Raw genomic sequence first — 13471 nt, 5'->3', positions numbered from 1 at the left:
GTTTACTTCATGGTAGTTTATGTTCTTGTCAGTAGTTTAAAGGGAAAAATACATTTGCACAAGCTTAATGTATTCCTTTTTTCTAGTAGAATGTATAATGTTTATTTTTTGAAACAGAAATACAAGTAATGAAAATACACGTGATTGTCGGAACTTTGTTATTATTGTTCTAGGTATAATGGCAAATTGTTCAATATATAGCGAAATAGAAATAGAAGTCTATCAAAATGCCCATCCTATTTAAAGGCTTATATATTTTTGTAATTTTTATTCAATAAAGCAAAGGAATGTTTTTTTATTTTATACATTTCTAAGACATTTAAGCTTCATGTGGTTTAATAGTTTTCTTAAATAAAGTAATAAGAGGAAGCACGTACCCTTAAAGGTCATAGATAGTTATTATGTGGAATATGGTTGTGTTTGGTTTTTGTAACCTTAGATTTATAAAAAATTTTCTGATCTCTCATCTCTGTAATAGCAAACTCTTTATGATTATACAGGAAGTCCTGCATGTTGCAGGAGTGGAAATGCAGTTAGCAGCTGCGGCATCCTTTTTGACCATTCTTCAGGAAGGATCAGTGTCAATTCATACCTATGCCCACTCCTTTCTCCAAGTCATTCTACTGCATCTGGAGCACAGGGACACAGGTCAGGGGCCGGGCATGCATAATTACATACTTATTGTTTCTTGTATGTAGCCATGAGTTTACTTGAATCTTGTTAGACCGAGCAGGGGTAACTGAATGAGGCCATGCTGCCCAAGAGTTGACTTAACATAGCCATTGCTGTTTTCTTACATAACCCACAAAATTCAGTATCAGTATCCTTGAAAGCTGGGGGTACATTAGTTCATCTTATGATTTATACTACTTCTTCAATTAAAAAAATTTTACATTTATACTTATACTGTTATTGTACAGCAAAGATTGTACACTTTAGGTTAAAGATATCTCCAAATATTTTTAAAGTATAAATGTTTTCTGGATGTTGGCTAAGACAAAAACTAGAGGAACTTCTTACAATAGTAATAAAAACAATTATTCCCATTTATCATGAAATACTATTGTAACTGGCTAAGTTGAAACTATATTTGTAAGTGAGACGTTTAACTTTGCATCTTTTATCTGTCAATCAGGTGTCAGCAATGCATGGCTGGAAACTCTTCTATCTGTAATAGAAGTGTTGCCCAAAGAAACGCTAAGGCATGAGGTAATAATACCTTTTTTTTTTGTAAATAATAATAAATAAGTAGCTCTAAGGTTTTTAAGATTTTTGATAGAAAAATGGTATTTAAAAAAAATAAAGTTAGTTTTTACTCTCAAAGCAACACATGTTCATTATAGGAAATTTGAGTATTCAGAAAATAATAGGAAGATAAATCATGATTTTGCAGTTGGCCACTTTTAACATTCTATTTTCATTTCAGATTTTTCCCCTACATTTGATTGCTATTAGCCATATTATTGATCATACTGAATTTATATATGATTTTTCATTTTGCATTGTTTTTCTATGTTACTTTAATGTAATTTGGGGGTAGCTACAAAATATTTTACTTGTTCAGTATATAAGCCTGTTTTTGGTAGTTTAATATCAAAATGAGAAATGAATGAACATCTTTATAGAGCTTTTCTTGTTCTTCAGATAATTTTCTTAACTATATCTTCCAAAAAGTTGGAATTACTGGGTCAGAGGACATTGATATTCTTAAGGCTCTCAACCAGCAATTTGTGAAAATGATCTTCCCTGGACTTGTGTCAGTAATAGCATTCCACTTCAATTTGATGGGCCAAAAATGGAATTACATTTTAATTGAAATTTTTAAATTATTCTCTTGAATATTTTCTCACATATTTGTATCAGTTCTCTGTTCTTTTGGAATTATCTGCTCATGTCTTTTGGTCACCTTTATATATACTATTTATCTATCAAGGTTGCCAATCCTTTGTTATGTTTATTGGAAGCATTGTTACCAATATGTTGTTTGCTTTTTAGTTTTAAACAGTGTTCAATATCCTTTTCTCTAAAAGTTTTAGTAAATTAACATGTGCGAACAGGAAAATTAGAAAGGAAATTTGTTTCTCTAATGAAGTCATTCTTTGAATGTCATTTCTATGTTTCTTTTTTCATTCTTTGAATGTCATGTCTATATGTTTCTTTTCAAACGTGTCATAGTTGAAAAAACACTTACCTGCCAGTGAAATGTCCTTTATTGATTTCATGAAGCATGTTTGTCCTTTCTTTGCTCCCAGGCAGTCTATGGTCCTATCTCAATGACAAAATATTTGCTAGAAAATGGGAAGATTTACCCACTTAGGAGGATATTTGTGTACTTGATGTCGAACATCTAGATAATTACACACATTGAAATGTTGAATGTGATGTCGACGTGTGTTATTTATCTATTTTGAAGAGTGATATGTAGTAGAATGCGGTTTTTACTCTAGAGTATCATATATTATTTAACATGGGATTTTTAAGATTTAAAATAAGTATTTTATTTCAAATCTTCGAGTTTTAAATTATATTTATTACTATGCAGTCAGTAATTCTAGTTACCTTGTTGAGAGGAGAAGCCATTTTGACCCTTTTACTAGAGTCATAGGATTTTAGAACTTGGAAGGATATTCCTAATATCCTTCTAATTTCCATTTTAAATAGATGAGAAATAGCAAAATTAATCGGACAGATTTAAGAGTGGGGCCAGGACCAGGATATGATCTTCATAGTTCTTTGCCGTCTATTGTGCTGTTGAGGTTTTTGAGTGCTCATCATATACATAATAATATCAGCCTTGGGTTATTTTCTTCCAGTGGCAGAATTATTTAACAGAATCTGTTTGAAGCTATAATGTTTTACATTCCTTTAGGATAAATGTAAAAATTTAGTCTATATGGAATAAAAATGAATTTCAGAGTATCTGGTAATTAATTTGCTCTTTTGTTTTGAAAATGTATATTTTACAGTTATACTTTCTGCATATAGATGATCTGCATACAGCTCATTACAGAATTCACCACAAGCTTTAATTCAGTTTTTCTATGCTTGCTTGTTTTTAATTATATAATTTATCATCTTTACCTTCAGAACCCAGAAGACAAACAAGGTGATACAAGTTATGAACAACCATATACCTTAAATTATAAATCAGTTACTTTAAAATTATTTAGAACATTAACATATCCCTTAAAGAAAGAAAATAGCTGACCTTAATGACAAGAATATACAAAACTTTGTGAATTTGTTGTCTAAATCTTTTCTTTTTAGATTTTGAATCCACTTGTTTCCAAGGCACAGCTTTCCCAAACAGTCCAGTCTCGTTTAGTCAGTTGTAAAATTTTAGGAAAATTGACCAACAAATTTGATGCCCATACGTGAGTATTTGTATGTAACTTTTTGTCTGTTTAAATTGTTGATTTAAAATGTATAATGACTATGATTAGCAGTTATATTAGATTTGTTTTATTCAATACTGCATACAAGTTTAGTTGTTTTAACTTTATAGGTTTCTCAGAGCTCTACTTATTCAGATGCATTTCTTTTTGAATTTGTGGCTTTTCAAAATCAACAAGGTTAACTTTTTTTCTGTTTCCGATCTTAGTCTTCTCTGTCACATACCTACTGTAGTTTTGAGGATGAAATGATATCATCACACTACAGATTTCAAAAATTTTCAAATATGGCATAAAGATAGACTCTGGTTTCTTCCATTGTTATTAATTCCTTCTTTTGTATAATTTATCTTACTGTGCAATCTTATAGAAAATGTTTATAATTCATATGCTGCCCTCTACCCAGATGATAAATACCAAATAGAAAGAATGGAATATTGTGAATTATGACATAAGAGCAAAATAAAAATTGAAGAATATTAAGTTGATGGCTAGAATCAGATATTACACTTGTCTATAGCCTTTTATCTTAGCTAAGAGGTTTACCTGCCAATCAAAATTAACCATTATTTTAAAAAGACCCACTTATGCGTATAATTTACAGGTAGCAGATGATAACATCCAAATGTATTGACATATTCAAAGTACATTGAAAACTATAAAGCTTTATATTAAAGTATATGTGTTATTATTGAACTTAAGATTTTTGGTGATAATTGTTTGAAAATATTAATTATTCTAGAACACTCACCCTTTTTCATGTTTCTTTCTTCCCCTCCTAAGCATTAAAAGAGAAATACTTCCCCTGGTAAAATCATTCTGTCAAGATGTAGAATATGAAGTTCGATCTTGTATGTGTCGGCAATTAGAAAACATAGCTCAAGGCATTGGGTAAGTATATGGTCAATTTCTCATGTTGTGTTCTTATTTCTGGATTGTCAGATGTACATATCCTCTTCCTGTATCCCTTGAAAGCATGTTGTTAAAGGGCTAAACTTTATATGATCTTAAAATGATTATAACAACATGTATGTCCTGATTTGTCAGGATAAAAGAGATAAAAGTGAAGATGTTTAGCATGGAGTAGTCATTCAATTAATGCCATTTTTCCCCCCTCACTTTACATTACTTAGTTGTCACCTGAAATGCCTAGATTCAGAAAGGGAAAATGTCCCATGTAAACCATGCTTGGACTACAACTGTAGCATTTCTTTTGTCTGGTAGCTGAATTACTGGGTCATTTCAGATAGAATTAACTCAGTGGAAGTCTTTCATCATCTCTTGTGCAACTCCGCCTCCACCGTCTGCTTTGTTGCTCTCTCTATCTTTTGTGTAAAGCTCAGGAAGGAGAGGCATAGAGCAGACAGGGTCCTCTCTTCATCTATAAAAATTGATCTCTTGTCAAGTATGATATGAAAGGAAGTTTTATCTAAAAACCATTTTGGGAAATTGTGTTTTTTTTTGAGATCCTAAATTTGTATAAAAAACATTGGAACCTCAGCACTAAGGTCAGAAAGGAAAAACATACTTTTGAAAAAGTTGATGAAACTTTTAATTCTGGTAACATGGCAAATAAGATAACCTGAAAATCCCCTAATTACAATATCTGACAAAATTCAACATTCATTCATGATAAAAACTCTCAGGAAACTAGGGGTGGAGAGAATTTCCTCAATCTGATACAGGGCATATAGGAAAAACCTATAGCTAGCATTATACTTAATGGTAGATATTGACTGCTTCCCCTCTCAAGTAAGAACTAGGCAAGGATAGTTTTCATCACTTCTGTTCTACACTCTACAGTAGGTTGTAGCTAGTGAAATAAGGCAAGAAAACAAAAACCTAAAAGATCTAAAAATCTGAAAGGAAGAAGTAAAATGATTTCTATTTGTAGGTGATATCACTGTTTACATAGAAAATCATCAGTGATTTACGAAACAACTACTAGAATTAATAAATGAATTTAAGGATACAAGGTTAACATACAAAAGTCAACTGTATTTTTCTATACTGGGAGAAGATATTTAGACAATGAAAAATTTAAATTTCCATTTATAATGAACTTAACAAAAGATGTGCAAGACCTCGACACTGAAAAACTACAGAACAGTATTAAGAGTCATTAAAAAAAACAAAGAGGTAGACAGCATATTCATGGATTGAAAGGTTGAAAATTGTGAATGTTAAAATGTCAATTCTCCCCAAATTGATCTAGCCATTCACTGCAATCTCAACCAAAATTGTAGAAAACGTGATTTTAAAATTTATATGGAAATAAAAAATGACCTAGATTGCTTTGGCTATTCTAAAAAAAAAAAGACAGAGACCTTACATTACTTGTTTTCAAGACTTACAATAAAATTACAATAATCAAAAGAATGTAATGTTAGTGAAAATATAGATGTATAGATCACTGGAACAGAAGAGAGGGTCCGGAAATAGACCCGCACAATTGTGGCCAATTGATTTTCAATTGAGTGTCAAAACAATTCAATGAGGAGAGGAAAGTCTTTTTCAAAATGCAGTATTGGAATAATGAATCATTCATAAGAGAAAAGAAATGAATATGGACTCTCACACCTTAAATAAAAGCTAGAAATCTATCATAGGCCTAAATATAAAAGCTAAGACTATAAAGCTCCTTGAAAAAAATATATAAGAAAATCTTTGTGACTTTGGAGCCGTTAAGGATTAGTTAGGTTAAAATCATGAACTATGAAAGAAAACTGTGATAATGAGACTTTATCAAAATAACTTCTGCTTTTCAAAACAAAAGTCAACCCCAGACTGGAAAACTATTCACAATACATATATCAAGCTTGTGTCCAGAATATAGAAAGAACTCTAAACAATTCAATCATCTAAACTCAATATACAAGACTCTTATAAACAACCCAGTTGAGAAATGAGAAGTTCATTTGAACACTGACATCACAAAGGAAGATATAATACATGACCAAAAAGCACATGAAAAGATACTGTCGTAATCATAAAGAGAAATGTAAATTAAAATCACAATGAGATACTGCTACACATTCACTAGAATGGCTAAACTAAAGAGCCTGTCAGTATCAAATGTTAATGAGGACTTGGAGCAACTGGTACTCCCATACACTGCTGGTGGAACTATGAAATAATGGAACCCACTTTGTAAACTGATTGAAATTTACTTAAAAGTTAAACATACATTGTCTAAATGACCTAGTCATTTTACTTTTAAGAATTTACCCAAGAGAATACAAAATATATGTCCACAACAAGAATTGTATTATGTACATGTGTTTATAGTAGCTTTATTTCTGATAGTCAAAACTGGAACAATCCAAATGTCTATCAACAGGTATGTGGAAAAATAAAATGTGGCATGTACATATAATGGAACTATTTATCAATAAAAAAGAATAAGTTCTGATACATGCAATATTATGTCATGGATGAATCTCAGAATCAGTATATTAGGGGAAACAAGCCAGACACAAAAGAGTGTATAATATATGATAAATAAAAAGTAATAGTGACTAAAAGCAGACCCATGATTGCCTTTGTTAGAGGACTGTAGAATTCAGATTTAATGGGATCGATAGCTGGTTCTTGTCCCCTGCCCACATTTTTGTCTTTTGTCATATTGGAAGGCTGTTGATGAAGGGATTGATGGAGGGCTGAGCAAGAGCTTCATCTTGTGAAAAGAGAGATGGAGACTATTGGGTCCCCAGTATTTTTTCTAGCCCAGTCTCCTTAAAATAGGCCAATGGAAAAGGTATAAACAAGTGAGAAGTTTCCTCGTCTTACCACTGATGTCTTGGCCAACCATTAAAGTCAGGGTCTTCATCAGTAGTTAAGCTAAAGAAGACAGTTACCATCAGATGACACCAAATCATAGCCAGCTCCTGGGCTGATTTGTAACACATAGCCAGACCCCAGATTCCTGGCAGGCTACTGGGCTCTGGGCAAGCTGGCTTATTTCCTTCATCTCATATGACATCATGGAAGGGTTAGATTGTAATCATTAGCATCTTGGCTGATAAAACTGGACCCCTACAAAAACAGTAAGATCAGGCTGTCCTCAGATTTCTGTTCTATATACTTAAATCACAGAGGGTTTTTAGTAGAAAGGATGATGACCTACAGTTCTGCCCCAACCAGGGTGGAATTTACAAATGAAGGCAAGAAAAAGATATTCTCATAAACATACTAGCATAGTCAGTACGCAACTCAACCTACTTTTGAAAAAATTGCTCAGCTATAATGCAGTTTGAGGGGAACTAATGAAAGGGAGAAATACTTGAATCTTAAATATGTAGTATGTCATAATGCTTTGTTTCCCCTCAACTTTTATGAGATGATAAGTGGGCAAAGAAAAAAAAACATATACTTCATAAAGAAGAAATAGAGATAGTTAATAAACATATTCAACCTCATTGTTTAACCTTAGTTGTCCGAGAAATATATACATTTGATGACTATATATTGAGCATTGATTGTAAGTAAGCACTAGATTACATGTGGGTGATGTAATAGTGAAAAAGACACAATCCTGTTTTCCAGGTACTTAGGGAAGAGATATAGTCAAGTAGACATATTGGATAATATGAGATATTTACATGAACTATAATGAAATACAACTTTTAGCAATGAAATTAGAAAAGTTAATGATAAATCTGCAATGTTGGCAAAGGTACAGGAAATAATCTTCATGTTCTAGTAGAAGAGGCATGCACTTACCAGTCTTCCTCAGTTCTACAAAATATGCAGACTTTTCCTTATTCTTTTACCTATATTACACCATTTTTAGAGGTGAGTCTAAGAAATTGGCTGTTCATATTAAAATTTGTGAACTAAAAGTAGTAAATGCTTAGATGATGTTTACTAAGTGTCAAACAATATTCTAAGCATTTCACATTTATGAACTTAATATCCTTATAACCATCCTGTTAGGTAGACAGTATTTTTTTTTTTTTTTACAGATGAGGAAGTTGAAGCCCAAAGAGGATGTATAATTTGAATAGAATGAGTAGAATGAAAGTCTGGAAGTGATACATTTTCAGAAACTTTCAAAGTTTCTCTAAGTGGAGGGTTATAGGTTATTTTAATTTATTTTTATACTTTTTGTGTTTTTAACATTTTGATAATGAATATATAAAAATGCTACTTTATTTAAAATTTTTATTAAGGTATTATTGATATACAGTCTTATGAAGGTTTCAAATGAAAAAACAATGTGGTTACTACATTTATGCGTATTATCAAGTCCCCACCCATACCCCACTGCAGTCACTGTCCATCAGTATAGTAAGATTCCACAGAGTCACTATTTGCCTTCTCTGTGCTACACTGTTTTCCCCGTGACCCCTCACACCATGTGTACTAAACATAATACTTCTCAATCCCGTTCTCTGTCCCTCCGCACTCACCCTCCCATACCCCTCCCCTTTGGTAACTGCTAGTCCCTTCGAGTCTGTGAGTCTGCTGCTGTTTTGTTCCTTCTGTTTTGTTTCTTTGTTATACTCCACAAGTGAGGGAAATTATTTGGCACTTGTCTTTCTCCACCTGGCTTATTTCACTGAGCATAATGTCCTCCAGCTCCATCCATGTTGTTGCAAATGGTAGGATTTGTTTCTTTCTTATGGCTGAATAGTATTCCGTTGTGTATATGTACCACATCTTCCTTATCCATTCATCTACTGATGGACACTTAGATTGCTTCCATATCTTCGCTATTGTAAATAGTGCTGTGATAAACATAAGGGTGTATATGTCGTTTTGAATCTGAGAACTTGTATTCTTTGGCTAAATTCCAAGGAGTGGGATTCGTGGGTCAAATGGTATTTCTACTTTGAGTTTTTTGAGTTACCTGAATTCACCAAAGTTGCAGGATATAATTTTATTGTATTTCCACAATGCTTTCCACAATGCTTTTCATATTGCTTTCCACAATGGTTGAACTAGCTTACATTCCCATCAGCAGTATAAGAGGGTTCCCATTTCTCCACATCCTCACCAGCATTTGTTGTTATTAGTCTTTGCTATGCTGGCCATCCTTAACTGGTCTGAAGTGATATCTCATTGTGGTTTTAATTTGCATTTCCCTGAAGATTAGTGATAATGGAGCATCTTTTCATGTGTCTGTTGGCCATCGGAATTTCTTCTTTGGAGAATTATCTCTTCATATCCTCCAACCACTTTTTAATCAGGTTATTTGCTTTTTGGGTGTTGAGGCATGTAAGTTCTTTATATATTTTAGATGTTAACCCCTTGTCAGATATGTCATTTATAAATATATCTCCCATACTGTAGGATGCCTTTTTGTTCTGTTAATGGTGTCCTTTGCTGTACAGAAGCTTTTTAGTTTGATGTAGTCCCATGTTTCCTTTTTTGCTTTTGTTTTCCTTGCTCAAAGAGATGCATTCAGGAAGAAGTTGCTCATGCTTATATTCAGGAGATTTTTGCCTATGTTGTCTTTTAAGAGTTTTTATGGCTTCATGACTTACATTCAGGTCTTTGATCCATTTTGAGTTTACTTTTGTGTATGGGGTTAAACAATAATCCAGTTTCATTCTCTTGCATGTAGCTGTCCAGTTTTGCCAACACCAGTTGTTGAAGAGGCTGTCATTTCCCCATTGTATGTCCATGGCTCCTTTATCATATATTAATTGACCATATATGGTTGGGTTTATATCTGGACTCTCTAGTCTGTTCCATTGGTCTATTGTTCTGTTCTTGTGCCAGTACCAAATTGTCTTGATTACTGTGGCTTTGTAGTAGAGCTTGAAGTCAGGGAGTGTAATCCCCCCAGCTTTATTCTTCCTTCTCAGGATTGCTTTGGCTATTCAGGGTCTTTTGTGCTTCCATATGAATTTTAGAACGATTTTCTCTAGTTCATTGAAGAATGCTGTTGGTCTTTTGTGGTTCCATATGAATTTTAGCGCAATTTTCTCTGGTTTGTTGAAGAAGGCTGTTGGTATTTTGATAGGAATTGCATTGAATCTGTAGATTGTTTTAGGCAGGATGGCCATTTTAACAACATTAATTCTTCCTATCCATGAGCATGGGATGTGTTTCCATTATTGGTACCTTCTTTAATTTCTCTCATGAGTGTCTTGTAGTTTTCAAAATATAGGTCTTTAACTTCCTTGGTTAGGTTTATTCCTAAGTATTTTATTCTTTTTGATGCAATTGTGAATGGAATTGTTTTCCTGATTTCTCCCTCTGTTAGTTCATCATTACTGCATAGGAATGCAACAGATTTCTGTGTATTAAAATTGTATCCTGCAACTTTGGCGAATTCAGATATTAGATCTAGTAGTTTTGGAGTGAATTCTTTAGGGTTTTTTTATGTACAATATCATGTCATCTGCAAACAGAGATAGAGTCATTTCTTCCTTACCAATCTGGATGCCCTTTATTTCTTTGTGTTGTCTAATTGCTGTGGTGAGGACCTCCAGAACTATGTTGAATAAAAGTGCAGAGAGTGGGCATCCTTGTCTTGTTCCCAATCGTAAAGGAAAAGCTTTCAGCTTCTTGCTGTTAAGTATGATGTGGCTGTGGGTTTGTCATATATGGCCTTTATTATGTTGAGGTACTTGCCCTCTATACCCATTTTGTTAAGAGTTTTTATCATGAATGGATGTTGAATTTTGTCAAATGCTTTTTTGGCATCTATGGAGATGATCATGTGGTTTTTGTCCTTTTTGTTGATGTAGTGGATGATGTTGATGGATTTTAGAATGTTGTATCATCCTTGCATCCCTGAGATGAATCCCACTTGATCATGGTGTATGATCCTCTTGATGTATTTTTGAATTTGGTTTCCTAATATTTTGTTGAGTATTTTTGCATCTATGTTCATCAGGGATATTGGTCTGTAGTTTTCTTTTTTATGGTGTCTTTGCCTGGTTTTGGTATTAGAGTGATGCTGGCCTCATAGAATAAGTTTGGGAGTATTCCCTCCTCTTCTAATTTTTGGAAAACTTTAAGGAGGATGGATATTAGGTCTTCAGTAAATGTTTGATAAAATTCAGCAGTGAAACCATCTGGTACAGGGTTTTGTTCTTAGGTTGTATTTTGATTACCAATTCAATTTCATTGCTGTTGATTGGTCTGTTCAGATTTTCTGTTTCTTTCTGGGTCAGCCTTGAAAGGTTGTATTTTTCTAGAAAGTTGTCCATTTCTTCTAGGTTATCCAGTTTGTTAGCATATAATTTTTCATAGTATTCTCTAATAATTCTTTGTATTTCTGTGGTGTCTGTAGTGATTTTTCCTTTGTCATTTTTGACTCTGTTTATGTGTGTAGACTCTCTTTTTTTCTTGATAAGTCTGGCTAGGGGTTTATCTATTTTGTTTATTTTCTCAAAGAACTAGCTCCTGCTTTCATTGATTCTTTCTATTGTTTAATTCTTCTTGATTTTATTTATTTCTGCTGTAATCTTTATTATGTCCCTCCTTCTACTGACTTTGGGCCTCATTTGTTCTTCTTTTTCTAGTTTTATTGTGAGTTTAGACTGTTCATATGGGATTGTTCTTCTTTCCTGAGGTAGGCCTGTGTTGCAACATACTTTCCTCTTAGCATGGTCTTTACTGCATCCCACAGATTTTTTTTGTGGTGTTGAATTATTGTTGTCATTTGTCTCCATATATTGCTTGATCTCTGTTTTTATTTTGTCATTGATCCATTGGTTATTTAGGAGCATGTTGTGAAGCCTCCAGGTGTTTGTGGGATTTTTCTTTTTCTTTGCATAGTTTATTTCTAGTTTCATGCCTTTGTGGTCTGAGAAAGTGGTTGGTACAATTTCAGTCTTTTTTTGAATTTACCAATGCTCTTTTTTTGGCCTAGTTTATGATCTTTTCTTGAAAATGTTCCATGTGCACTTGAGAAGAATGCATATTCTGCTGCTTTTGGGTGTAGAGTTCTGTAGTTGTCTGTTAGGTCCAACTGTTCAAATGCATTGTTCAGTGCCTCTGTCTCCTTACTTATCTTCTGTCTGGTTGATCTGTCATTTGGAGTGAGTGAAGTGTTGAACTTTCCTAGAATGAATGCATTGCATTCTATTGCCCCTTTTAATTCTGTTAGTATTTGTTTCACCTATGTAGGTCCTCCTGTGTTGGGTGCATAGATATTTATAATGGTTTTATTTTCTTGTTGAATATCATTATGTAATCTCCTTCTTTGTCTCTTGTGATGTTCTTTGTTTTGAAGTCTATTTTGTCTGCTACAAGTACTGTAACACCTGCTTTTTTTCTCCCTATTAGTTGCATGAAAAATCTTTTTCCATCCCTTCACTTTTAGTCTGTGTATGTCTTTGGGTTTGAAGTGAGTCTCTTATAGGCAGCATATAGATGGGTCTTGTTTTTTTATCCATTCAGTGACTCTGTGTCTTTTGATTGGTTTATTCAGACCATTTACATTTAGGGTGATTATTTATAGGTATTTACTTATTGCTATTGCAGGCTTTAGATTCGTGGTTACCAAAGGTTCATGGTTAACTTCCTTACTATGTAAGAGTCTAACTTAACTCAGTATGCTATTACAAACACAATGTAAAGCTTATTTTTTTCTCCTCCTTTCTCTTCCTCCTCCATTCTTCATATGTTAGGTATCATATTCTGTACTCTTTGTCTATCCCTTGATTGACTTTGGGGGTAGTTGATTTAATTTTGCATTTACTTAGTAATTAACTGTTCTACTTTCTTTACTGTGGTTTTATTACTTCTGGTGACAGCTATTAAACCTTAGGAATACTTCCATCTATAGCAGTCCCTCAAAAATACACTGTAGAGATGGTTTGTGGGAGGTAAATTCTCTCAGCTTTTGCTTATCTGAAAATTGTTTAATCCCTCCATCAAATTTAAATGATAATCTTGCCAGATAAAGTATTCTTGGTTCAAGGCCCTTCTGCTTCATTCATTAATACATCATGCCATTCCCTTCTGGCCTGTAAAGTAGTAATACTATCTTGAGTTAGATAGAATTGACTTATTTAAGTAAATGCGCATTCTGTTAATGTTTCTTATATTTATATCATGCTTTCCACCAGATTGTGAGCTTCTCAAGAGCAGGCACCTGATGGGCTTTCCTTTGTATG

The 13471-nt window shown here is 33.3% G+C and overlaps 1 protein-coding gene across 8 annotated transcripts in view; it reads left to right on the top strand.

Annotated features, from left to right (window-relative positions):
- The window catches only part of PPP4R4 (protein phosphatase 4 regulatory subunit 4), a 199062-nt gene that overhangs the window by 51800 nt on the left and 133791 nt on the right, over positions 1-13471 (top strand). For all 8 annotated transcript variants that reach the window (XM_073241912.1, XM_073241911.1, XM_073241918.1 and 5 more), the window contains 4 exons: positions 501-648; positions 1136-1209; positions 3268-3374; positions 4176-4283. In XM_073241912.1, coding sequence (XP_073098013.1) covers positions 501-648; positions 1136-1209; positions 3268-3374; positions 4176-4283 — 437 coding nt within the window. The remainder of the gene's footprint in view (positions 1-500; positions 649-1135; positions 1210-3267; positions 3375-4175; positions 4284-13471) is intronic.

This window comes from Manis javanica, chromosome 8 (assembly GCF_040802235.1).
Source record: "Manis javanica isolate MJ-LG chromosome 8, MJ_LKY, whole genome shotgun sequence".
Lineage (NCBI taxonomy): Eukaryota > Metazoa > Chordata > Mammalia > Pholidota > Manidae > Manis > Manis javanica.
The sequence above is the reverse complement of the archived record's forward strand: the minus strand, read 5'-3'. Positions and strand labels throughout refer to the sequence as shown.